The 24430-nt window shown below is 40.8% G+C and overlaps 1 protein-coding gene and 1 non-coding gene across 2 annotated transcripts in view; one reads left to right on the forward strand and one right to left on the reverse strand.

Moving 5' to 3' along the window:
- LOC126195038 (nephrin-like) overlaps positions 1–24430 on the reverse strand; it is a 451536-nt gene that overhangs the window by 234893 nt on the left and 192213 nt on the right. Inside the window, exon 2 of the mRNA XM_049933515.1 lies at positions 3910–4039. Within this exon, the coding sequence (XP_049789472.1) occupies positions 3910–4039 (130 nt within the window). The remainder of the gene's footprint in view (positions 1–3909; positions 4040–24430) is intronic.
- On the forward strand, positions 21591–21662 carry Trnat-agu (transfer RNA threonine (anticodon AGU)). The gene has a single exon. It is a non-coding gene; the product is annotated as a tRNA-Thr (tRNA).

Genomic DNA, 24430 nt, shown 5'->3' on the forward strand with positions numbered 1-24430 from the left:
TGGAGGGTAAAAATCGTAGAGGGAGACCAAGAGGTCAATACACTAAGCAGATTCAGAAGGATGTAGGTTGCAGTAGGTACTGGAAGATGAAGAAGCTTGTACGGGATAGAGAAACATGGAGAGCTGTATCAAACCAGTCTCTGGACTGACGACCACCATCAACAACAGTTGTATTCGATTCATTCATATATCTATTGTCCAGATATGGATTAAATTATATTCAATAATTTCTTCACATGCAAGGCTCACAGCCACAGTGTATTGTCTAAATGATGGAACCGTTTTAACATTGAAACATTCGACTTGTGTATGTTTAGCAACATGCCTGTCCTCACATAACAAGTAACAAAACCCTTATGAGTGACACACACATACCATCAGTGCCATACATTTGCAAATGGCATAATGCCGAAACCGGCCAATAATGTAAATGATATGCTGGGTGCATTAACGGAATAAAACTGACTCTCTACGCTGATAAATTCTAGTGTTCGATTCCACTCGTCGGTTTTGAGCAATGACGTCATACCTAAGGAAAAGACACCACGTATAGGCAATCTATGAAGCCGACGGATTGTACTCATAAACATACGTACATAGCATGCGATAAAATTACAATCACATTTCACGTAGTCATTTACTTAGTCATGCATTATATGGAAACTAATAGAAAATAACGAAAATGATTCAGAACAAGAATTTTTAAAAAATTCACTTCTCATAACAGATAGTCTCGTAATTTATGAGAGTAGAAAAGCACAGAGAAGCGCATGGTGAAGTCTTATTACTGTAAAGTACGGTTAATTTTATTATTAATTATTGGATCTAACTGGACAAGAAAAGGAATGTTAGGGTTTCGGGGGGGAAGTAACAGCAAAACGAGAAAATGAAATGAATGACAACAAATACAAAACAATAGCATGATATGTGGAAAAACCGACACACTAAATTCTAAAAGAAAAGCCAGCAAGCAACCAACGAAAAGCCAAAAAAAAAAAAATAACGAATATTGGCATCAACAACTAGAATTAACCTATACAGGTAAATTTCAATCACCGATTCCCACCATTCCATGATCCATGCGTAAATAATTTTTGCTAGAGTTGTATACACTGAAACGTAATGAATTTATACGTTCGTAAAATCTCTCTGTGTCTACTGCGGTGAAATAACAAAAATTGGAATCGGTAACTAGAATTGACCTATTCTAGTAACCGATTCCAGTGTTGTTAGCTGTTTTGCAAGCTCAGAAATCCTATTAGCAATACTTTATGTTAAGTAATGTGTGAGCTTAGGGACTGATAACCTTTGCAGTTAAGTCCCATAAGAATTCACACACATTTGAACATTTTAAATCCTATTAGCCAGTATTTTGGTTCACAAATCAGCTGAAAATACGATCTAATTAACGAACCATCGAATGGTAGGAATCGGTAACAAAAATTCACCTCTGAAGGAGGCCGTTCTATTTACCGATTCCAACTATTCGATGCTTCATAATTTTGGACATTTTTGCGGTAAATCTGTGGACTAAGTTTTTGTAGGATTTCTAGATTTCTTATTGATCTCATAACTACTACGAAAATGTAACAAATATTCCAGATACAGCATCCAAATTTTTCTCTTTTTCATAGTACTGAAGAGGGCAATGCCAATTCTAGAAATCCTGTAAACTTTAGTCCACACATTTGTTCTTAAAACGGTCTAAATAACGAACAGTTGAATTATTGGAATTGGTATCTAGAATTAACATATGTAGGTTCCAATAATAGTCATTTTTTCTCAGAAGTTCAGAGAACAATTACAAATGCAGAAATCCTATTAAATTCGAGTGCACACGCCGACCGAAAAAACGGGCTAAATTATGGACCAGTAAAGGTAGGAATCGGTAACTATAACTGACCTATATAGCTTAATGGTAATTTCCAAGAATGATTACCTATCGAAGTTGGAGGGCTCCAAACGATACATATCGAACATGCAATAGTAAATCGATTATGGAAGTCTCGTGCCGCGTGTTATAATAAATTATTTGTGATCGTCATTTTTATCACTTTTGCGTTGTTTCTGCAGTTCGTGTACATAACATTCCCGCCGTAATTGTTTATGATTCCATTGGCAAATCGATATGGTTTCTCTTGATAGCGAGTGTAATGTTTGCTGCTTCTCAAGTTTCTTCTGCGGATTGCCTCGCATGGAAAACTTTAATTCTATACATATCCAGCACAGACAAATGTTTGACTTTTTGCCGGGGCTATAGACTTCTGCCGGACGAGGAAAGGAGGGACTGTGTTGACTCCGTAAGAGGAGGGTGGACACTGAGATTCCGTTGCAATTTCATTGCGAACTTCGCGGAAAGCGAACCAGCATCAGGAAAAACGCGTGGTTCGAGTCCTCCAAATTATCACTTCAGACGAGCGTAATTATTGTGTCGTGCTGGATTCGTGATTACACGTTGCAAGCCACTGCATCAGAAACTGAGTTATCGGCAAATACCGTGAGTGACTACTTCGGGTTTTACCGAGAAGTGTGCTACGTGATAGTTACAAATGACAGTGTGCCGATTGGTGGACCGAAGAAAATAGTAGAAGTAGACGAATCTCATAATGCTAGACGAAAGAATCAGAAAGGACGACTTTCTAAAAGTGAAGTAGATCATATTTGGGGTTTTGGTGGGATAGGAAGGCAGTCAAGCATGGCATGTGTTTCGTTGTGAGGGTATTGTCCCGAGACGAGGTGACTTTTGTGGGTCTCATACAACATTTCATACTACCTGGAAGAAAAGTCATCACAGACGGGTTTTAGTCGTACCAGAATGTCAAAGCTGAAGGGTTCGAGCACCAATTCGTGAACCATACTGTGGAGTTTGTCTCTTCAGATGACGCCAGTGTCCATACCCAGAATACAGAATGGCTGCGGAAGTCTATCGAGTATACCATAGGAAGAGAACGGCGTCCAGGACAGAGGGATGAACTGGATTTGTTCCAGTACCTATACTTTCACAACTTGCGTTTGCAGGGGAAAGTCAACGCATGCGACACTCTGCCGATATTCCTGCGCGATATTGGTAGAGTTTACCCTGGGTACGGGAGAAAAGGAATTGGCCCTGCAGCTTATACATCACGCGGACTGTCAAAAGACGAAAACACCGACGACGAGTAAGGTAAGTCGTCTCCTTTGAATTTACAAGTGCTTCTCTAACGCTTTTCTTTTGTCGTTGCTGTAGTGATAACTTGAAACATACTCGTAACGCGCGATACGAGACTTCCATAATCGATTTACTATCGCACGTTCGATATGTATTGTTTGGAGCTCTCCAACTTCGATAGGCAACCATTCTTGGAAATTACCTTTAATGTAGCTACCGATTCCAAAATTTGTTATGCCCTAGTTTTTGTGAATTTTCCTTACTTGTGTACGAGTATCATTGGATTTAATAATTGTTGTTAAAATTAACTTTATTTCACAATGTTATGACTTCATCATGCACTATGCTTAATGAGTTTAAAGGTCCTCTGTGCTTTTCTTACTCGTATAAATCATGATAATAATTTATTTCAGACATGTGTACTTCTCTTTTTCTGTTCTTATTTATTTTCCTTACCTTCAGTTCTTTTCAACATAATTTGAGGCTAAGTATTATTTAATTCATTAGTTTACGGATATGATAAGCTACTTTCAAAGATTCCCTCTATCTAGCGCCTCTGCCATAGTGTTACATCATTGCTCAAAGCCGATGAGTGGAATCGGACACTAGAATTGACCCAACTACGATAGTCAAAATGGTTTCATCATTTACATAACACTTATTTCTGAAAACTCGATTATAGACTGCATTTTTCGCTAACTGTATACTGTGCTCCCTGAATCTCCCATAGAGGCAGAACTTACAGGCGCCTGCGTGCTCACCTGTAGAGCGGGATGCCCTCGTCGTCACGGAACCAGAAGACCATGTAGACCCTGTCGTGGCCGGGAGGCGTCACGTTGCATGGCAAAGCCACGCTGCGGCCCTCCACAGCCTGCACCTCCACCGCAGGGACTGCAACACAACGCACAAACCAAGCTGTTACGTCACGTCTGGTGACCCAGAAAACCGCACAGTCTCGCGCCTGTGTCGGCTCGCGGCAACTCCACTCTTCGGCCTTCCAAACTTTACTCCACTAGTTCCAGGACTGAAACATGTACAAACCAAGCCGTTAGCACGTCGTCTCTCGTCTATATCCACACCAAACATCTATCACAACAAGTCTCTTCGTTATTTAAGCCTAGGCATACATTTCACCATGAGTCGACAGCGCCACGTAACAACTATCCATGATCTGTGCCTCATCTACATGAACTCCAGCGCTAACATGTGAACCAAAACCTGGCAGAATGACATATCGTGTGTGCGCACACTCGAAACACCTTCTTTCAGAAATGTACTTCTTAATATTTTAATCATACAGTGCGCTTCAAAAATACTTTTAAAACTCTGGAGACGTACTCCTTACACCAAAACAAGAATTAAAGTTCATATAAACGTATGCTCTAAAATATTTCTCTTTAGACTTATTAATGAAAGTTGACATTCAATGATTTTCCGTGTACAACCCAGCAACTTTACTTATTTATTCACCAGTTTGACTCACTGTATCCTATATGACATTGGCCTACCAGTGAGACTGTATTATATTAATCATTCGTCAGTCTTCAACGCATCCACACGAGCATGTACCACAGGTAGTTCCTCTACTGAAAGTGTTCCGTTCAAACATGACAGGTATTCATTTACGAGCACGCAGCACGATTTTTATGAACAGCCACGTGAATAGTACTGGACACGCAGCTGCACGATGCAACAAACGCGTTTCCAGACCAAACGTAGACGACTCATCCAACCTTTGGTGCCGTGTTTTGTCGCGTTACCGAGACAGAATTCGTAGTGCTCTAGACCAGGGGCGGGCAAACGTTGCACGCGGCTCATGAGCACACAGCGCTGCACGTGTGCTGTTCGCGTGCAATCGTCGAACGGAGCAGTGGCGACAGCCGGCAGGTTGCCGCAGTGTAGTTTCAGGCTAAGCTGCGGACGTTGAAGCGAAGCGACCACTACGTAGTTAATTTCAGTAACCGGAAAATGCAGAGGGAATCAAGGAAACGGAGGATTGGAGATGTGCTATCTTTTAATAAGGAATGGGAGAATAATTTTTTTCTCTGTGCAAAAACGTGAAAATTGGAAATGTATAATATGTGACAGTATTCTCGCTGGTCAGCGGAAGTTTGATATTGAACGCCATTATAATAAATTTCAGTATGTTGCCGTTCTTAGTGCAATAAAAGAGGAATTTCTCAAGCGATTTGGGGATATATCTTACTTATCCCAAGGTTTTGAACAGTTCTCGAGACAATCTGCTGTTTCTGTAGATGATATTCATCCCAGTTTGCAAATGGAATTAATAGGTCTACAGCGTAATTCTCGTCTGAGAGACAGGTTCCTTTTGGCAAGACGTGTGATAGATTTTTATCACGACTTTCCACAGCAAGTTTCCTCGTCTACATCGTGAAGCCGCGAAGCTAATGTCAATGTTTGGCTCGACATACGTTTGTGAGAGATTTTTTTCTGTTATGAAAATTAATAAGTCTCGGTTAAGAGCAAACATCAGTAATGAAAATTTGCGTAACTGTTTGAGTTTGTCTGTATGTAGAAATTTTGTTCCAGACATTAAACGTATTGTAAACTCCACCCGTGATGATTAAATAAAACGTATCGTAGGTAATAGGTACTCTTTCAAACGATGATTACTTTCAAACACTCCTACTACCCTTATTCCTTCATTCAATAAAGCAGGCCAGGAAACAAAACACATTACAGAGGAAAGAAGCGGAGAGACGGTATGGCGGGGAGGGGAGAGAAGCGGGTGGCCAGCTTGCCCCTGTGTGCACGCAGAACACCTGTTAACTGCACACGTGCATGTGCACCACACACGTGCAGAATTCCTGCCCGCCCCTGCTCTAGACTACTGATCGAGGAAGACTACGTGTTGTTCGTGCGTCTGACCAGGAAGAGTATGTTCTACGGACTATCGAAGGGGAGCCAGGTATCAGCGCAATACAAATGGCCCTTTTGAAAATGGAAGATTCTTCACGAGCAGCTTATACATCCGTATTGTCTTCAGAGTGTGCAGGGCATTATACCTGCCAATCACTCTTCATGGAAGATTCTTTTTCCGATGGTTTGTTGCACAAACTGCCAGTCCGTTGTTTGTCACTCCAGATTTTTTTTGCGGACAAGGCAAACTTTGGAAAAGATGGTATAACAAATTTCCACAACCAGAACATAGGGGTCAACTAAAATCCTCATGCTACAGTACAATCTAGACATCCGCATCAGTTTATGAGTAATGTGTGGGCTGGAACTGCAGGTGACAGTGTGGTGGGGCTATACGTTCACTCAGCACGTCTTACAGGTGCTGTTTACAAGGACTTCATACAGAGCGCCCTCCAGGACTTACTAGAAGATGATTATGAAAATAAGAAGAAACCTGTGATTTATTCGTGATGGTGCTCTAGTACATATCAGACAGTGTTCTAGTGCACTGACTCGTATCTACAACGACAGATGGATATGTAGAGGAGTGTCAGTTTCATGCCCTTCGCTTTCCCCCAACTTCATTAAAAGGGATTATTATCTCCGGGGGAAACTTAAACAGTTTCTGAGTAGAGGACCAACTGAATGCCAAAACTCCTCAAAGAAGCGTCATAGAGGTCTGGAAAACCATTCGAAACTGTAAGAGAGTGTTTAGAAGTATGAGATTCGAGTCTCGGTCCGGCACACAGTTTTAATCTGCCAGGCAGTTTCATTTTTACAGCTGCTTGTACCTTCTCCAGATAGTTTCCTATATGTTGCACATATATTTCTCGTAATAATGCATTTTTATAAGGGTGTGCGTTACTCCACACATCTACATCTACATACATTCTCAGCTAACTACGATACAGCGGTTGGAGGGAGTTACGATGTAGCAGCATGAGACATTTCATTTCGTGTTCCACTCGCAAATTCAGTGAGGGAAACACAACTGTCTGCATGCCTCCGCACGAGCCCTAATTTCTCTTTATCTCCTTGAACCTTACGCGTAATGTACCTTGGCGGCAGCAAAATCGTTCTGCAGTCGGCTTCAAATGCTGGTTCTCTAAAAGTTGTCGAAAGTGTTTCTCGAGAATGACATTGCTTTCCTTCCAAGTATTCTCACTTGAGTTTCTTAAGCTATTCATAATAGGTAATAAAACCTACCGGTAATAAATCTATCGGATCGCCTCTGAATCGTTTCGAATTACGCCGTCTCAGTACATCGTGGGAAATCTGCAAAGCCTTTTTCATTGTTCCTTTATTCTCGTCGTTATATTTTGTTAACATTCCACACTCAGTAGCGCCATTTGAGATCTTGTATCTATTTTTACTCACTATGATATGGCTAGGAACTGTGCTTATTTTGAGCTAACATAAGGGTAATAGGCTGCTGTCCGTAAACAGCTGGAAGCAGCGTTGGCTACCTCCGGCAAGTTACTCTCTAATGTTCAAAGTTCCGGCGGAATTGGGGCTCTGGGGACAACACCTGTGACACCTGTGGTGGCTTTGGAATTCCCCGATGACCCAGATGTCGCTGCATCTTCTGATTCGCAACATCTGAAATGTTCAGACAGTGGACGTAAGGCGAAAGAGGGAGCAGGTGGCTATGCTGGCCCTCTTAGCCTTAGTAGCAGGTACGAGGGGCTACCCATCTTTGTGATAACTCAGAGCCAGCAAGAGATGCCTCTCTTGTTGCGCATTCTGCAGATTTTCCTGCCCAGTTTAGACTTGTGCAGAGGGTTGGTATGCCTGTCATTGGGAGCTCCAATGTTAAATGGTTCAAATGGCTCTGTGCACTATGGGACTTAACATCTGAGGTCATCACTCCCCTAGAACATAGAACCACTTAAACCTAACTAACCTAAGGACATCAGACACATCCATGCCCGAGGCAGGATTCGAACATGCGACTGTAGCGGTCGTGCGGTTCCAGACTGAAGCGCCTGGAACCGCTCGGCCCCTACGGCCGGCGCTCCAATGTTAGGTGGCTGATGAAGCCCATCAGGGAAATAGCAGACAAAGCAGGAAAGATTGCCAGAGTGGACTCGGTATGTATGTCGGGAGGGTCTTGTCCATGATATGGAAGAGGACTATCGGCAGCCATCGATAGCACTGGGCGCTACCCACTGCACATAGTGGTGCATGTTGACATGACTGACGCCACCCACTTGGATTGTGAGAGCATCCTCGGCTTCTTTTGGCGAATGGCTGGTTTGTTGGGGTGTAGGCTAAGCTGTCTATTTATAGTATCGTACCCAGGACTGATTACAGTCCTCTGGTTTCGGGCAGAGTGAAAACTCTAAACTAGAGGCTCAGACTACTCTGCGACGGTATCGGTTGCGAATTTCTCGATCTCCGCTATCGGGCACAGAATTGCTAGGTTCCCCTTTACAGGTCAAGCGTGCACTACACGTGGGACGCGGCTACTAGAGTAGCGGAGTGCGTAGGTGGAGTGCACGTGGGGCTTTTTTAGGTTAGAGAAACCCTCCCTTGCGATCAAGGACTTTTGCCTAATAAATTAGCCTCGTTCTCCTCAGACAACGTTCGTTGTCGTAAATCAGAGATAGAAAAGGTTAGTAGTGCGGAGTGGCCACACGGTTAGAGGCGCCATGCACTAATTGGGTGGCATCTCCCGCTGGAGGTTCGAGTCCTCCCTCGGGAATGGGTGTGTGTAAGTCTTTAGCGTAAGTGTGTTTAAGTAGTGTGTATGTCTAGGGACCGATGACCTCAGCAGTTTGGTTCCATAGGAATTCACACACATTTGAACATTTTGAACGTAGAAAAGTTTAACATGATTTAAGTAAACTGCAGGAGGATCCAAGTAAAGATCCCAAAAATAGTATCGCTTACTGAAGGTTTTAAAGCACAGATAGTATTACGAACAGAAATTTGCTTGAAACCGAACGTTAATGATAACGAAATCCTAAGTTCAGATTAGAAAATTCATCGTAAGGATAGGTTAGTGGCCAGTGGTGGCGGCGTGTTTATTGTACTAAAGAATTCGATAAAATCTAGCGAGGTTATCACGGATTCCGATTATGGATTAAAGTGGTGAAGTTAAGTATCAAAGATAAGTCAAAAATAGTGTTCGGATGCTTTTATAGATTGCTGGGTCAGGAACTCTAGATGTAGAGCGCTTCGGACAGAACTTGCAGAATATCGCTAGTAATTTTCCTGATCATGCCATTGTAATAGGGGTTGACTTCAACTTGCCAGGTGTAGATTGAGAGTGTTATTTTATCAAAACTGGTGCCAGAGACGGGGATTCGTGTGACATTGTTCTGGATGTCTTATCCGAAAATTACTTTGAGCACATAGTTAGAGAACTAACTCGTGTGGGTAACACTTAGACTTCTTGGCAACCAACAGCCCTGAACTTATCGAACCAGTTAACGTAGAGGCTTATCTCACTAGGGGTAAGATAGATACTGCCTACAGGAAAATTACAGAGACCTTTGGAGAAAAGAGAGCCACTTGTATGAATATCAAGAGCTCTAACTTTAGTAATCATAGTCGGCATGAGATCTAGATCACTAATCTCTGTCTTTATACTGACGCCGTCCATATGCTCTGACCTTTTTGTACCTACAAGGTCTAAAATATTTCTGCTGCTTGTAGGCTGTCGAACTAGCTGTTCAAGGCAGTTTTTGGAAAAAGTATTCAAAAGTACCTGTCAAAACTGTCTGCACCCTCTGTAGTGAATGCATTGCCGTCCCTGTCTATTCTCGGTAGATTAAAGTGTCGTCCAACTAATAATGATTGATCTGGCCATTTTCGCGCTTCTGACCATATAGCTGGTTCGAATCACGCTAAAACTGTCACAGCGGAGTTGGATGACCCGTAAAAACATCCAATAATTAACTTGATTTCATCTAGACCTGTTCCACGAGGCCATATAACTTCACTGTCACACTCAAATTCGACCTCAGCAGAGACAATATTTTTGCCACGTGCAATGAACATGCCCTCTCCTATGGCACCTAATCTGTCTTTCCGACATACGTTCCAAGACTTACAAAACAGGTATACTTCGATAGTTTACTGCTAAAAGATTGCCAGTCCGAGTGTCTTCTCTCTGAATAATGTCTGATTTCGCTATCTCCTCTAGGCAATATTTCCTTACCACTCTGTATCTTGAATTTAATTTAAGATACGTCTTATCCTAAGACTTCTACTGGCCCCTCGTATTTTTCCTGATAGTTTTTATCTGCTGATTTCAATTTACCAATCGTATTTGCTATTGAATTACTTGTTTGTATTTCATTCAGACATTGCCTATTGCTCCTTGATCCTTACAATTTATCCAGGTACCATCATCTTAATTTTGTACCTTTCAGTATTTCCATCTACTTTCATCGATATTCCATAACTAATAAATCACTGTCATAGTCCACGTCTTTACCTGGAAATTCCAGTCTTGCTATTAAATAATACACCTGTAACCTTGAAATATCTCCAGATAACTTTCACATCATAACTAACTTTCACATCATAACTAACTTTTTCTTTGAGCAGCAGTCTACCAGACTGCGTCTTTTTTCTTTGTTCTCCGGCAGTCCATGTCTCTGAACAGTTTCTTATACCTAATCAAGTATTAATAAGAAATAGCGCATAGTTGAACAATGTTTCATAATATAACAGGATAATAATTTTCATGAAACAGTTTTTCAAAAGCTGTTTTGAAATGTTACCATTTTTACTTTCGTGGGAAGATAAATCAATAGATTTGTCACGAGTTCTGTTTCGGAATTGCATTATCACCACGTCTCCGACTTTTGACACGTTGTATACAGAGGTAAAGAAAGGACTGATAAAGGAAATTGATTTTCTATGTGAGTCTACGATCACTGTAAATAATTTTGTGAATAAAACGTTATAGATCGCTTATTAAATTTCTTTATTTCGATGTTTCAGCTTTATCAGATACCATCACGTATCATAAATTTAGAACTTGCAAAACAATATACATTGTCAAAATTAAAAATTTTGTTAGATCCAGACGAATTCAATTATTGGCATTCAGAATGTAAGTTGTTAAATTACCTTTCTCACAACGCTGCTGCCTTTGCTCATCTTTTACGTGAGGTAAAAGGAAAACGGAAAGAGTACACATATTGCACGAAAGTATTATTAAGGAACGTAACATAAGGTAGATTCCCCTATGAATTATTGCATTAGAGAATTTATGAGATAGCGAGTTCGATGTGATAAATTCATCACCAGAAGTATTTTGCTGTCATTATTGTAGTCGACACAACGCGTCAGCTCAAATAGTTTGAGAAGCACTACTTATGTACGTAATAGTCAACTGTGGACTGTTTTTACGTTTCTATTTTATCGTAATTCTATTTATTTTGGCTAGACTACCTGTGGCTCTTGCTACCTGATTGACTACCTGATTTCTTTCGTCAATGTGTCATCCGGTCTTGAAGCATGAGATATTATTACTCGAGGTGTGCAAACGGTTTACCTTGTAATTGTAGAGAGCAAAATTTATACAGTCTCTATGATGAATCAACATGCAGGTAATTTTTCATGTTATATTTTATTAGTCTCCATCCTTCAGTTTAATAGAAATTTGCTAACATTTGTAACAACAAAAAAATGGTTCAAATGGCTCTGAGTACTATGGGACTCAACTGCTGAGGTCATTAATCCCCTAGAACTTAGAACTAGTTAAACCAAACTAACCTAAGGACATCACAAACATCCATGCCCGAGGCAGGATTCGAACCTGCGACCGTAGCGGTCTTGCGGTTCCAGACTGCAGCGCCTTTAACCGCACGGCCACTTCGGCCGGCTTGTAACAACACTTCTAGTATCTATGCCTAGTTTCGGCTACATAGATAACCTCCGTAATAAATAAATGTGGTGTCAAAAATGACGTAAGTTACGAACTAAATAAGATTTTTGATCTATTGTACTACCGTCACTAACCGATATGTGGAAAACGAAACTTTTCAGTCAGTTTAGGAGACGAAGAAAACGGGACGTTTTATACATGTACAAGTAAACGTTTCCTAAAATTACAGGGAATATTTTGAGAACGCAATTTTCAAAAGGCATATACTTGTTATCAAAGAATGAACGCAACATTAGAACATTAGAACATTAAATCTTCGTCTTTCACCTACATAATGAGCAACAATTCCTTTTTTGTCTCCAGAGAAATCGAGTCGCCACCATTCACAGAAAATGTATTTTCCGAGATGATATGTGTACTGAATTCTGAGATAAAATCCGTAATTCGATATCAAAGTTCGAAATCGTCATTTACATTTCATGCAAAATTATAAACGCTGTGTTCTTCACAGGACACAGTTGCCAGTGTATTCCTCGAGAAAAAAAGAGGAAGAATGATAGTATATCGTGTGTTTATAATCTTAAACTTCACACAGATTGCTCAATCGTGAAGTCGTGCAACCTAATTTTTTACCGCGGTTTTCAGAGAATCATGCTCTGTCACATAAAGTGAATTTATACTCTTGAGCCACTATCATTTGTGAATGTTTATGTATGTACAATATCAACATTTCAAGCTTGTGAATGAAAATAACTTAGTAAAATCTGTCCCTAATGCAAAGTTATTCGATTTAAAATTTTAATTCACTCTCATGGCCAATCATTTAAACTGTAAATTACTCTCGTGAATAGCGAGTTAGAATAATTAGGGAGCAAAAATTGTGTTCTATGATAAATTATTGTAATACATTAATTCGAACAACTTGAAATTATGGATTTAGTTATTAGACCAGTGGTACTCTGCCGCAGTCGTGTGCACCATGTTGAGTACAGATAGAATATTCTATGCGATATGCAAATTTGCCACGGTTTCCCTGTAATTTGTGCTTCCAGTGATGACTGCGTGTAACTGAGGCCGTTTCCGTGACATAGTTGATGCTGTAAAACTTGCTGAAGCCACGTAACCAGACGAGAAGCGTATTTGCCGCTATCAGGTATATCAGTGTGACAGATTTTACGTTAAATGACAGATTGATGTAAGTGTACAAACATACCACTTTTCTTCAGTATAACCTTCTGTCCAAGAAAAAATCACAATCAGAACGTAGTTTTTCTATCTGACATTCTTCGATAAAAGCTACAAACATTTTTTTGCATGTGAGATTTGTATGTAATCTCAAGCTCTCCACGACTTACTCTGTCGTCATCGTCAAGAATTACCTACAAGCTTTGCAGCTCTTTATTAGGTTGGCCGAATTATGTCGTAAAGACGTCATGAGCTCACGGGATTCCCATATGCTACCAGAAATTACGTCGATGCCTTTGATGGAACAACATTGGTAGGGGTGTTGATTTCGTTAGCTGCTGCACAATTCAGATTATTTTTCTGTAGCCTGTCAGTGCCCAACCCCAAGCAACACAATGGGTGTAACTGCATCCACAGCCCAACTAGGTTGTGCAGAGTTTAGCATACTGCACTCGCATTCGGGAGGACGATGGTTCAAACCCGCGTCCGGCCATCCTGACTTTGTGTTTTCCGGGATTTCCCTAAATCTCTTTAGGTAAATGTGGCGATGGTTCCTGTGAAAAGGAACGGCCGATTTCCTTCCACATTCTTCCCTAATCCGAGTTTGTGCTCTGTCTCTAATGACCTCGTTGTCGACGGGACATTAAACACTAATCTCCTCCTCCTCCTCCTCCTCCTCCTCATCATCATCATCAGCTGTCCATATTAAAGTTGTTGTTCGACATTCCGATCTTAACGGCTTCGTTGTTGGTCTAAGAGGCCTCACACAACCTATGGCGAGCAGTGTTTCCTAAAAAGATAGAGTAGTGGAAATCTACAAGTTAGTGTCTGTGCGTGTATTTCTTTCATCAAATTATTAGGAAGGTAAAAGGTAAAGGAGATGAACTGCTAAACGATCTCGTCACTGAAATTTTTTTCATCTAATAGCATCATGTATGTAGCGATGAAGTACGAAGGCTAATTTGGAGAGGTACAATTTATACAATTTGTACAGTGAGTCGTTTAAGATGCAATGATAGGCAATACGCCAAATAAAATGTTTGAGTCACGTTCAAAATACTGTAAACACCATGTATTTGAATATTGCGCAAGCGAGTTGGAATTTATAGCGAGAGGGTATTCAATTAGAAGCTCTAAACTTAGTGACTTATTCTCGAGAAATAAAATGTTGCTGGATGTACATGAGTCTTACAACCTTACCATAGTTTCCGATCAGAATTAAAAGAAATAGCAGCATAATCATACACAGCATCTTCATAGTTAACAGCCATAGTGAATAAATAGTGGAGCACCATGTAGGAGAAAATGGTAGCTGGTAGCTGTATCATAATACAAAAGACAGTCTGAGCCCCATTACACAAGTTCACTATAGAAGTCGAAGTGTTAAAGAAACTCAGCATCGTAAAATAAGGCATTAAACCAAGAACAGAACTCTCTCATAAAAATATTGAACTAAATGGTCAGTGGCGACTTAGGTATTAAGGTAGAATTTGCTTAATCAAGATATTAAACCTCTTCTGAGCGAAAATGTTAGTGGTCAGTCAGAGGTGCGCAAAATATTTAATAATCACGTCCTGTCAATATTCGGCGTATTAAACGGAAATTTTATTAGAACAGGTATGAACTGTTAGAAACGTGTCCCAAGACAACTGTCATATGGAGCTTCAGGAAACAAGTAAGAAAGAAAATGAATCAACTACTGAATCATTAAAGAGTAAAGTTACTTTTGGTATGATGAGATATCAAACAGGATGATCACGTCAGGGGTATAATATATTAGCTTTGTGTTAATTCCCCTATACAATGTTTTTTTCAGGTGTGGTCTGTTCCCTCATAGACTGAAATACTCGTTAGTGAAACAACTTCATACAAACGGGGATGGAGATCACGTACACAGTTAACAGCCCGTTTCTTTGCATCCAATCTTTCCTAAAGTTATTGAGAAAGTAGTGTACAAGATGGCAGTAGCACATCTCAGTATTCATTATATATAGCCAGACTAGCAGTTTGACTTGACGAAAGGAGTTTTCTTTCGTGTATGAGCCACTAGCTGTGTTACGCACTAGGTTGAGGAGGGTAGGGTTTCTTTATGGTATAGGCCATGCAGTATATCTACGTAAACTGGAAAATTATGGGATTAGGGAAAAATTTCAACAATGATTAATATTTGGAAAAAAGAAAGCAGATGTTCTGCTTCCATTGCTTTTCTTGATAATTTCAACGATCTGCTAAACATGACAGCTGACTCAATTTCTTTTCCTCTTTGCAGATGATATGTGTTATGAAATACAGGCAACTTAAAGTCTATTATCCAGCTATTACGGTTGTTTCTAAGTTCAGCAGATGACTTCCACAGAGGAGATTGACACTTAATTGAAGCAAAGCGCAGTGCATACAGTTTTTGACGCGGAGTTGTTATAAGAGCGTACTTTTCTCGTACCACGGTGGCTAAACACTGTACACGGCAGTTTTAAATTCTTAGGACTGAGATTAGATGGAAAGATCACCTGGAAGGCCCATGTTCAAGGCTCTCCGCCCATTAACTTTACACTGAGAAAACTGAAAACCGTCAATAACAGAACAAATCGTTGAGTGAACCAGCAAACTTATAATATGGAATTACATCATCAAGTTCGAGCACCATGCCTTCCGTGCACCGTAGTCTGCCGACAGATACACTTGACCTGCAGCCAATTTCGGGCCTTCCTTAGCGTTAGCACCTGATCATGACTATGATTTTCCTCTAAAGTCACCTTGCTCAACAAGAGTTATTTTATTAATGATATCTAGTATGCGAATAAGAGTTGTCTTCTCCAATAATTTATATTCCTTATGGTATTCAAGGGAATCCTATACCGTTCTTCCCGCAGAGTGGCAAGTTCAAGCAGTAATTATGGAGGTAGATAGCGATTACGTAGCACTCTCTCTACAACAGACGGAAAATCTCAGGGATACTGATATCTGACAAGGTTGGTGGCCATGCTGTAGTATACAGAGAGGCTGCAGCATAAGAAAATTGCAGCGTAATGCAGGAAGATCTGCAGCGGATAGGCACTTGGTGCAGTGAGTGGCAACTGACCCTTAATATAGACAAATGTAATGTATTGCGAATACATAGAAAGAAGGATCCTTTATTGTATGATTATATGATAGCGTAACAAACACTGGTAGCAGTTACTTCTGCAAAATATCTGGGAGTATACGTACGGAACGATTTGAAGTGGAATGATCATATAAAATTAATTGTTGGTAAGGCGAGTGCCAGGTTGAGATTCATTGGGAGAGTCCTTAGAAAATGTAATCTATCAACACTCGTTCGGCCTATACTTCAGTATTGCTCATCAGTGTGGGTCCCGTACCAGGTCGGGTTGACAGAGGAGATAGAGAAGATCCAAAGAAGAGCGGCGCGTTTCATCACACGGTTATTTGGTAAGCTTGATAGCAATACGGAGATGTTTAGCAAACTCAAGTGGCAGACTCTGCAAGAGAGGCGCTCTGCATCGCGGTGTAGCTTGCTGTCCTGGTTTCGGGAGGGTGCGTTTCTGGATTAGGTATCGAATATATTGCTTCACCCCACTTATACCTCCAGAGGAGATCACGAATGTAAAATTAGAGACATTCGAGCGCGCACGGAGGCTTTCCGGCAGTCGTTCTTCCAACGAACCATAAGCCACTGGAACAGGAAAGCGAGGTAATGACAGTGGCACGTAAAGTGCCCTCCGCCACACACCGTTGGGTGGCTTGTGAAGTATAAATGTAGATTTAGATGTAGGGGTTGGACAAAAATATGGAAAACCGAAAGACACAATACATTACCATGACAATACGGTTTAAAACTTGCCGACGTTCAAAACACTCTCCAGTGGTCTCTGAATTGGTAAAGACAGGTCCTTACGGTATTCAAGGGAATTCTATACCATTTTCTTGCAGAGTGGCAAGTTCAAGCAGTGATTATGGAGGTAGATAGCGATTACGTGCCACTCTCTCTACAATAGACCGCAAAATCTCAGGGATACTGATATCGGGCAACGTTGGTGGCCAGTGGTGATGTGACAGTTCAAGCTCAAAAAACCAGTCCTGGACGATGAGAGCTCTACGAACAGGAGTCCTGTCGTCTTGGAACACAGCACCACCACTGGAGAACAAGTATTGTACCATGGGAGGGGCCAGATCAGCCAGAATTGGTTCATAAACATTCGCAGTAATGAGGCTTTTGCGGAGCAACATTAGGACAATCAGAATACCGCCATATGCCTGCCCAAATCATCGCCGAAATCCCGCAATGTTTCGCTTTTCGGACACAAAGTCGACCAGAAGTTGGAAACAGGAAGAAACAAAACTCATTCGAGGTGTGGTGCTGCCGGGTTCGCGAGTGCGACATTCAGTTCTGCAGTAACTTTTGGAGCTTTTGTCCTATTATTTTTCGTCACAACGCTCTTGAATGACCGTCTGTCACGACCACTCAACATACATTTCAGTTCGCTTTGCGACTCAGAGGATGATAAGTTTTTGCTGCTTTCCCTTTATGCCGTATAAATCTTCGATGCGGTGTTCCTTGGAGCACCAAACACTTCGCTCCTTTGCTTACGGAAACATCCACCATACAAATGCCAACAATTTGCCCATGTTCGGACTCACTGAGCTGCGACATAATGCACTCGCAACTACACAGAGCACTGTTTTGACCATGACTGACACCTGCAACCTATTGAGGACAATGCACAGGTGCCCTTCGTTGCAAAATACTACAGCGCAACGTTCACGCTTGGCTAGAAACTGCAAATGCGTTTCACTATTCATTTCTCGTGGTGTTGTCACATTTTTCTCCAAACGCATGCGGACCGATTGTTAGTCATATCAGTTCCTTCTTTTCCTGGGTTCAAAACTACGATGAAGAATACACAGCTACACATAAAAAGATGGTCGTGCGTGCAGTTGGTCACTTATGGCCGCCCACGCAATAGACGAACCTTATTCTGATAGAGATTTTGCAATGTTTTTGTGAGATACACTAATGCTGCATGCTCATCTCGCAAAAGCTACCATGAAACCACTTAAGTGCAAAATCCATGCAATTTTCAAACTTATTTCTACCTTTAACATATTTAAGCCGACTTCCAATATTTCCCTTGTGTCCGAGTAAGATCACGTGCGGCAGACATATTCGTCTCGAAAACTTTGATCAAAACTCTCGCGCAGATTTTGAACGCTTTTTCCACGTCGATTGTATCAAAACTCGTGCGCATACCATGTTATACTATGTATTTTTGTATATTGTGAACAGCGAAAAATTTATTTGGCAGTGCTGAAGCTCTCCACAGGACCCAAAAATTGGAAGAAAACGTTCAGATAATTCTATAATATAACAATGTGTTGAAAGCAAAGTAATTTCGTTTTGTGTGTTACTACTACAGCTTCATTCGATCCACCTGCGGGTTGAGAGTTCACTGCGTTATGCATGTTATCCAGTTAAATAGTTCACTGGATGCTTCTGAAAATAGCCTCTCGCTTCCGCGCGGCAGCCGGCAGAGGCGCAGGCAGTCACGGGTGTCGCACTAGCGTAGCGATGAGGTTTGCCTCCGTCGTGCAATTGCGCATTACTTCGCGCACTGTCCAGTCCTGGTTTGGTAAAACTTGTGTTAGTAGTGTATTTCGTGAGTGTAAGTGATTAACTACACTGTCGCAGAGGGATCACTTGTGCCTTTATTTCGCAAATTAGATGTCAAAACATTTTCTAGCTAGTTTTACGAAAATACGTACTCTTCCAAAGGTAAGCGACTCACCCCACACTTCGACATTAGAACAAATAAGAGAATTTTGCCCCTCTTCTTATAAAAAGTAGGCCTACCCTTAGCTTGCAGGTTGCTTCGTGACAAATAAACTACGTCGATACAAAATGGTGCAAATGGCTCTGAGCACTATGGGACTTAACTGCTGAGGTGGAGGAGGAGGAGGAGGAGATTTAGTGTTTATCGTCCCGTTGACAACGAGGTCATTAGAGACGGAGCGCAAGCTCGGGTTAGGGAAGGACGGGGAAGGAAATCGGCCGTGCCCTTTCAAAGGATCCATCCCGGCATTTGCCTGAAGCGATTTAGGGAAATCATGGAAAACCTAAATCAGGATGGCCGGAGACGGGATTGAACCGTCGTCCTCCCGAATGCGAGTCCAGTGTGCTAACCACTGCGAACTGCTGAGGTCATCAGTCCCCTAGAACTTAGAATTACTCAAACGTAGCTAACGTAAGGACATCACACACATCCATGCCCGAGGCAGGATTCGAACCTGCAACCGTAGCGGTTGCGCGGTTCCAGACTGTAGCGCCTAGAAGCGCTCGGCCACACCGGCCGACCTATGTCGATACACATGTATTTAGTTTGGTGACTCTGGAATCGAAAAAGAATGGACGTTAGCTTCTTTCGGGATATGTGTGACAACAAAACGACTATCCACGTAAGCGTGTAGAATGTATGAGCCTGGCGACATACCACCTGACTTTCGGAAAAGCATCATCCACACAATTCCGAAGACGGCTTGCTAGTGCGAGAATTATCGCACAATCAGCTTAACAGTTGATGTATCCAAGTTGCTTACAAGAATAATGTACAGAAGAATGGAAAAGAAAATTGAGGATGTGTTAGACGAGGATCAGTTTGGCTTTAGGGAAGGTAAAGGCACGAGAGAGAGGCAATTCTAACATTGCGGTTAATAATGGAAGCAAGACTAAACAATAATCAAGATACGGTCATAGGATATGTCGACCTGGAAAAAGCGTTAGACAATGTAAAGTGGTGCAAGATGTTCGAAATTCTGAAAAAAGTAGAGGTAAGCTATAGGGAGAGACGGGTAATATACAATATGTACAACAACCAAGAGGGAATAATATGAGTGGACGACCTAGAACGAAGTGCTCGAATTAAAAAGGGTGTAAGACAAGGATGTAGCCTTTCTCCTCTACTGTTCAATCTGCACATCGAGAAAGCAATGATGGAAATAAAAGAAAGGTTCAGGAGTGGAATTCAAATTCAAGGTGATGGGTATTAATGATACAATTCGCTGATGACATTGCTATCCTGAGTGAAAGTGAAGAAGAATTAAATGATCTGCTGAACAGAACGAACAGTCTAATGAGTACAGAATAAGAACTGAGAGTAAATCGTACGAAGACGAAAGTAATGAGAAGTAATAGAAATGAAAACAGCAAGAAACTTAACATCAGGACTAATGAAGTTAAGGAATTCATCTACGTAGGCCGTAACATAACCAATGACGGACGGAGCAAGGAGGACATCAAAAGCAGACTAGCAATGGCAAAAAGGGCATTCCTGGCCAACAGAAGTCTACCAATATCAAATATCGGCCTTAATTTGAGGAAGAAATTTCTGAGAATGTACGTCCGGAGTACAGCATTGTATGGTAGTGAAACATGGACTGTGGGAAAACCGAAACAGAAGAGAATCGAGGCATTTGAGATGTGGTGCTGCAGACGAATGTTGAAAATTAGGTGGACAGATAAGGTAAGGAATGAGGAGGTTCTGCGCCTTAATTTGAGGAAGAAATTTCTGAGAATGTACGTCTGGAGTACAGCATTGTATGATAGTGAAACATGGACTATGGGAAAACCGGAACAGAAGAGAATCGAGGCATTTGAGATGTGGAGCTACAGACGAATGTTGAAAATTAGGTGGACTGATAAGCTAAGGAATGAGGAGGTTGTGCGCACAATCGGAGAGGAAAGGAATATGTGGAAAACACTGATAAGGAGAAGGGGCAGGATGATAGGACATCTGTTAAGACATCATGGAATAACTTCCATGGTACTAGAGGGACCAGTAGAGGACAAAAATTGTACAGGAAGACAGAGATGGAGAGGTTAGCACAGGAGAGGAAATCGTGGGGGGGGGGCCGCATGAAACCAGTCAGAAGACTAATGACCAAAAAAAAAAAAAATCTAGTCTTGTGCGTTGTATGATGGGAGTTATGTAGTCATTCCATCACGCCCTCAGAATAATTTCTCAGTTAAAAACATGTTTTGTTTGTCTATTTTATTGACTGAAATGGGTTCGTAATTGATATCGGTTGATATTGCATCCAGACAAAATGTGGTGTAAGCTGTTTGTCGTGTCGATTGTAATAGTTGATTCCAAAACCTGCTTCTGGCTCCATCTGTTGCATTGCAGATGTCAACACTAAGCGGTCGATCTACGAGGAAGTACAAGAGACAGAGCAACTGTATTCACAATCACTCACGACAGGAAATCACTCACTATAGAAAATAAATGACCAAACTTTATATGACATGGTGACGTAAGTTAATCTCTGATGATATAGGCTTAAGCCGTGAATTAAAATTTGTACCATAACTGGGATTCGAATCTATTTCTCCTGCTTACTGATTCGACTTAGAGGAAGAGCTTTGGGCTGAGGCATGGGATGAAATTTGTGTTGCGACCGGAGACGTTCTAGGGTAATCAGTGCAATTCTGGTAGCTTCAGTGCCAGTGTGACGTAATGGCTAGCGCAACTGCCTAGTAAGCAGGAGACCTGGGTTCGAATCCCGGCGCTGGTGCAAATTTCATTTCCCTGCTTCAACCTACACCATTATTGTAGATAAAGGCGAGATTCAGTATGCCTCAGGAACGTCAAATGTATATGATTGAGGCATATTAATATTGTGCTTGAACATACCCTGAATTTGGTGCAAATTTAGTTCAAGACGCGACGACTACTTTCGCCCATAGAATATCATTGTAAATGATATCGAAGAGCAAATGATCCTACCTACTCGCTAATAAGTGGACAGAACGCGAGAAATCGGTAGATCAGTACCAGAGAGTACAAAGTCTGTGAAGAAGCAGTACATCTTTTAAGGAAACTATATATCGGAAACAAGTCATGCAGTGTTAGGGCATCATTCATTCAAGAAATTGAGAAACGTGCTGGAAGCGTTATAGAAAGTTGCAGTGACCCAAGAGAAAGAGTGACACAAGCTACTATGGAACGTAAATGTTGCCAGAAAGCTAACTGCTTATTTTCTCTTAACCTCACTGAAGTTTAGCGGCAACGATATGAGGGGAATGTTTCATTTATTCAGGTTTACAGTCTATTTTTTCGTTGTTCTACATGTGAATGGAATAGGACAGGAAGCAGCTAACGTTGATGAGGAGTACACTGAGGAATTTACTACGCAAAGCCAGGTAGATTAGGCTTTGATGTGCCGTCCAAAAACACAATCGTAACAAAAAGCAAATATTAGATGACTGAAGCTATGCAATGGAAAAAATTCCATGTGATTTTGATATCGAGAAGGTATGAAGCTACATTTGGGTTCTAGTGTACCCAGAGAGGTCCGTAAATTTCCTTAAGTAGAGTTAGTAAACAACACTTCTCTTCAAATTCATGTCTATATGATTCCAGACAACGTGCAAGATGGAACTGTGTAGAGATCTCATGTAAAAAAGTGTTTGGGTACACCAATACCTCATATTGCCAAAACAGTGACAAACAAAGTCATCTTATTATAATCTTCAGTAAAGTAAGAAAATTATTAGATTAGGCAGAACCTTACAATGCCAAATGTGAGTATGGTATGAAACTGTGGACATTGCTTGAGTAAATTACAGGATATTTTTGTGGATCACATCATACAAAGAAACGTGCATGGAATTGGTGACAACAGTCATAAATCCGTGACAAAGAAGTCTTACTTTTCTGTCTTCATAAGGTGCCCCGTAAAAATATATTCTCGTGTTTGGCATATTGTCTTGTAGAGTAACTGGAATATACTCATCTGGAATATACTCATCTGGAATATACTCATCCAAATACAGAGAGAGAAAGGTGAGTTTAGGAAACTACATTGAAAACATATTCTCTCTCAGAAACCGTGTTTAACTGAGTAACATGTAAAGTATTTTTGGTGTCTCAAACTTATGTATCAAATTCACAAAATCCATAAAATAGGTGGCTGAATAAATTAACCACAGAAATTGTTTGTTGCGGTTCCTAAATCTATGTGGGATTGTTTCTTTTCACACTTACGGTTTTAGTGATAAGGACTTACTTTTCATTTGATGGATAGATAACTGCTTTCTCTTTATTTCTTTCCGTTGTACAACATTAAAAGCATGTGAACCATAAAAGAAAAGACAGAATAAAAATTATCATCACCAGATACTGAATCCATACATACTTGTATTTTAAAAATGTGTGTATGTATTCGTGTGTGTGTTCCACATCTCCTCCTAAACTACTGGACCGAATTCATCCGTACATGGTACACATATTCCTTACTGTCAGGAAACAGTCGTTGTGGGTTAAGAAATGGCTAACTATCGTAGTTCAGAAGATATGACATCATAAACAATGAGATGCTTGAGAAACTCTTACATTGTGCAACACGTTTATTTCCTGTTCCCTACGAAATATATTCGCAATACATTTTGTAGACAGGATCCACATATACCGCCCAGTTTACCTATTAAATTATATGAATATGTGACATTTAAATCAGGAGATCTAGCGTCATAAACACTGAGGTGGTTGAGAAACTACCGCGTCATGCACGACGTTTAAATTTGTTACTTGTCTACTACAAACCCTGTTTGCAACATATTTCGCTGGCAACATCCACACACGCCGCTGAATGTAGCTATACACATATACAATTGTAAGACACACAATCCAAGAGATATGACATCTTAAACACAGACGTATATGTGAAACGTCGCATCATGCATGAAGTTTTACTACATCTGTTCTTTACTGCTATGACACTGCTACAGTCGAGTCACCTTAGGAAAATGCCTGACACCTGCCAGCGCTTTTGACAGCTTTCAATTACGAAGCGCAAACGACCGTAGGTGTAAACGATAGCCGTCTAATAGAGCTATGAAGAGGCGTTGCCATCGAGACATTAACAAAATAGCGTTGTAGACACGCAAAGTAGCTGCGCCTAGCGTACAGAAGCTGTCGGAGATCATGTTTCTTAATTTGGATACTGTACGTATAGGTTTGTGAATTATGCATATACGTCTGTACGACTGTTTCTAAATTTCAGTGTTTTTTTTCACGAAAAGATGGTAATGAAATTACAAACACTGCTGGTTTTTTTTTTTTTTTTTGGTTTCGAATAGAAAATTGGCAAAATGAATACCCGGGAAATGCCGGGTTTATCAGCTAGTAAGAAAATAAACGGAAAGGAGAAGAAGCCGTTGCACAAGTAGAAAAATATGAAAGAAAGATGAAAAAGTTACTTCGTCGTAAAAGAAATGTGGCAAGAATTAAATCATTTGAATAAAATCCAACAAAAATATATTCCACAAAAAGGTAAGCTAG

This window comes from Schistocerca nitens, chromosome 1 (genome assembly GCF_023898315.1).
Source record: "Schistocerca nitens isolate TAMUIC-IGC-003100 chromosome 1, iqSchNite1.1, whole genome shotgun sequence".
Lineage (NCBI taxonomy): Eukaryota > Metazoa > Arthropoda > Insecta > Orthoptera > Acrididae > Schistocerca > Schistocerca nitens.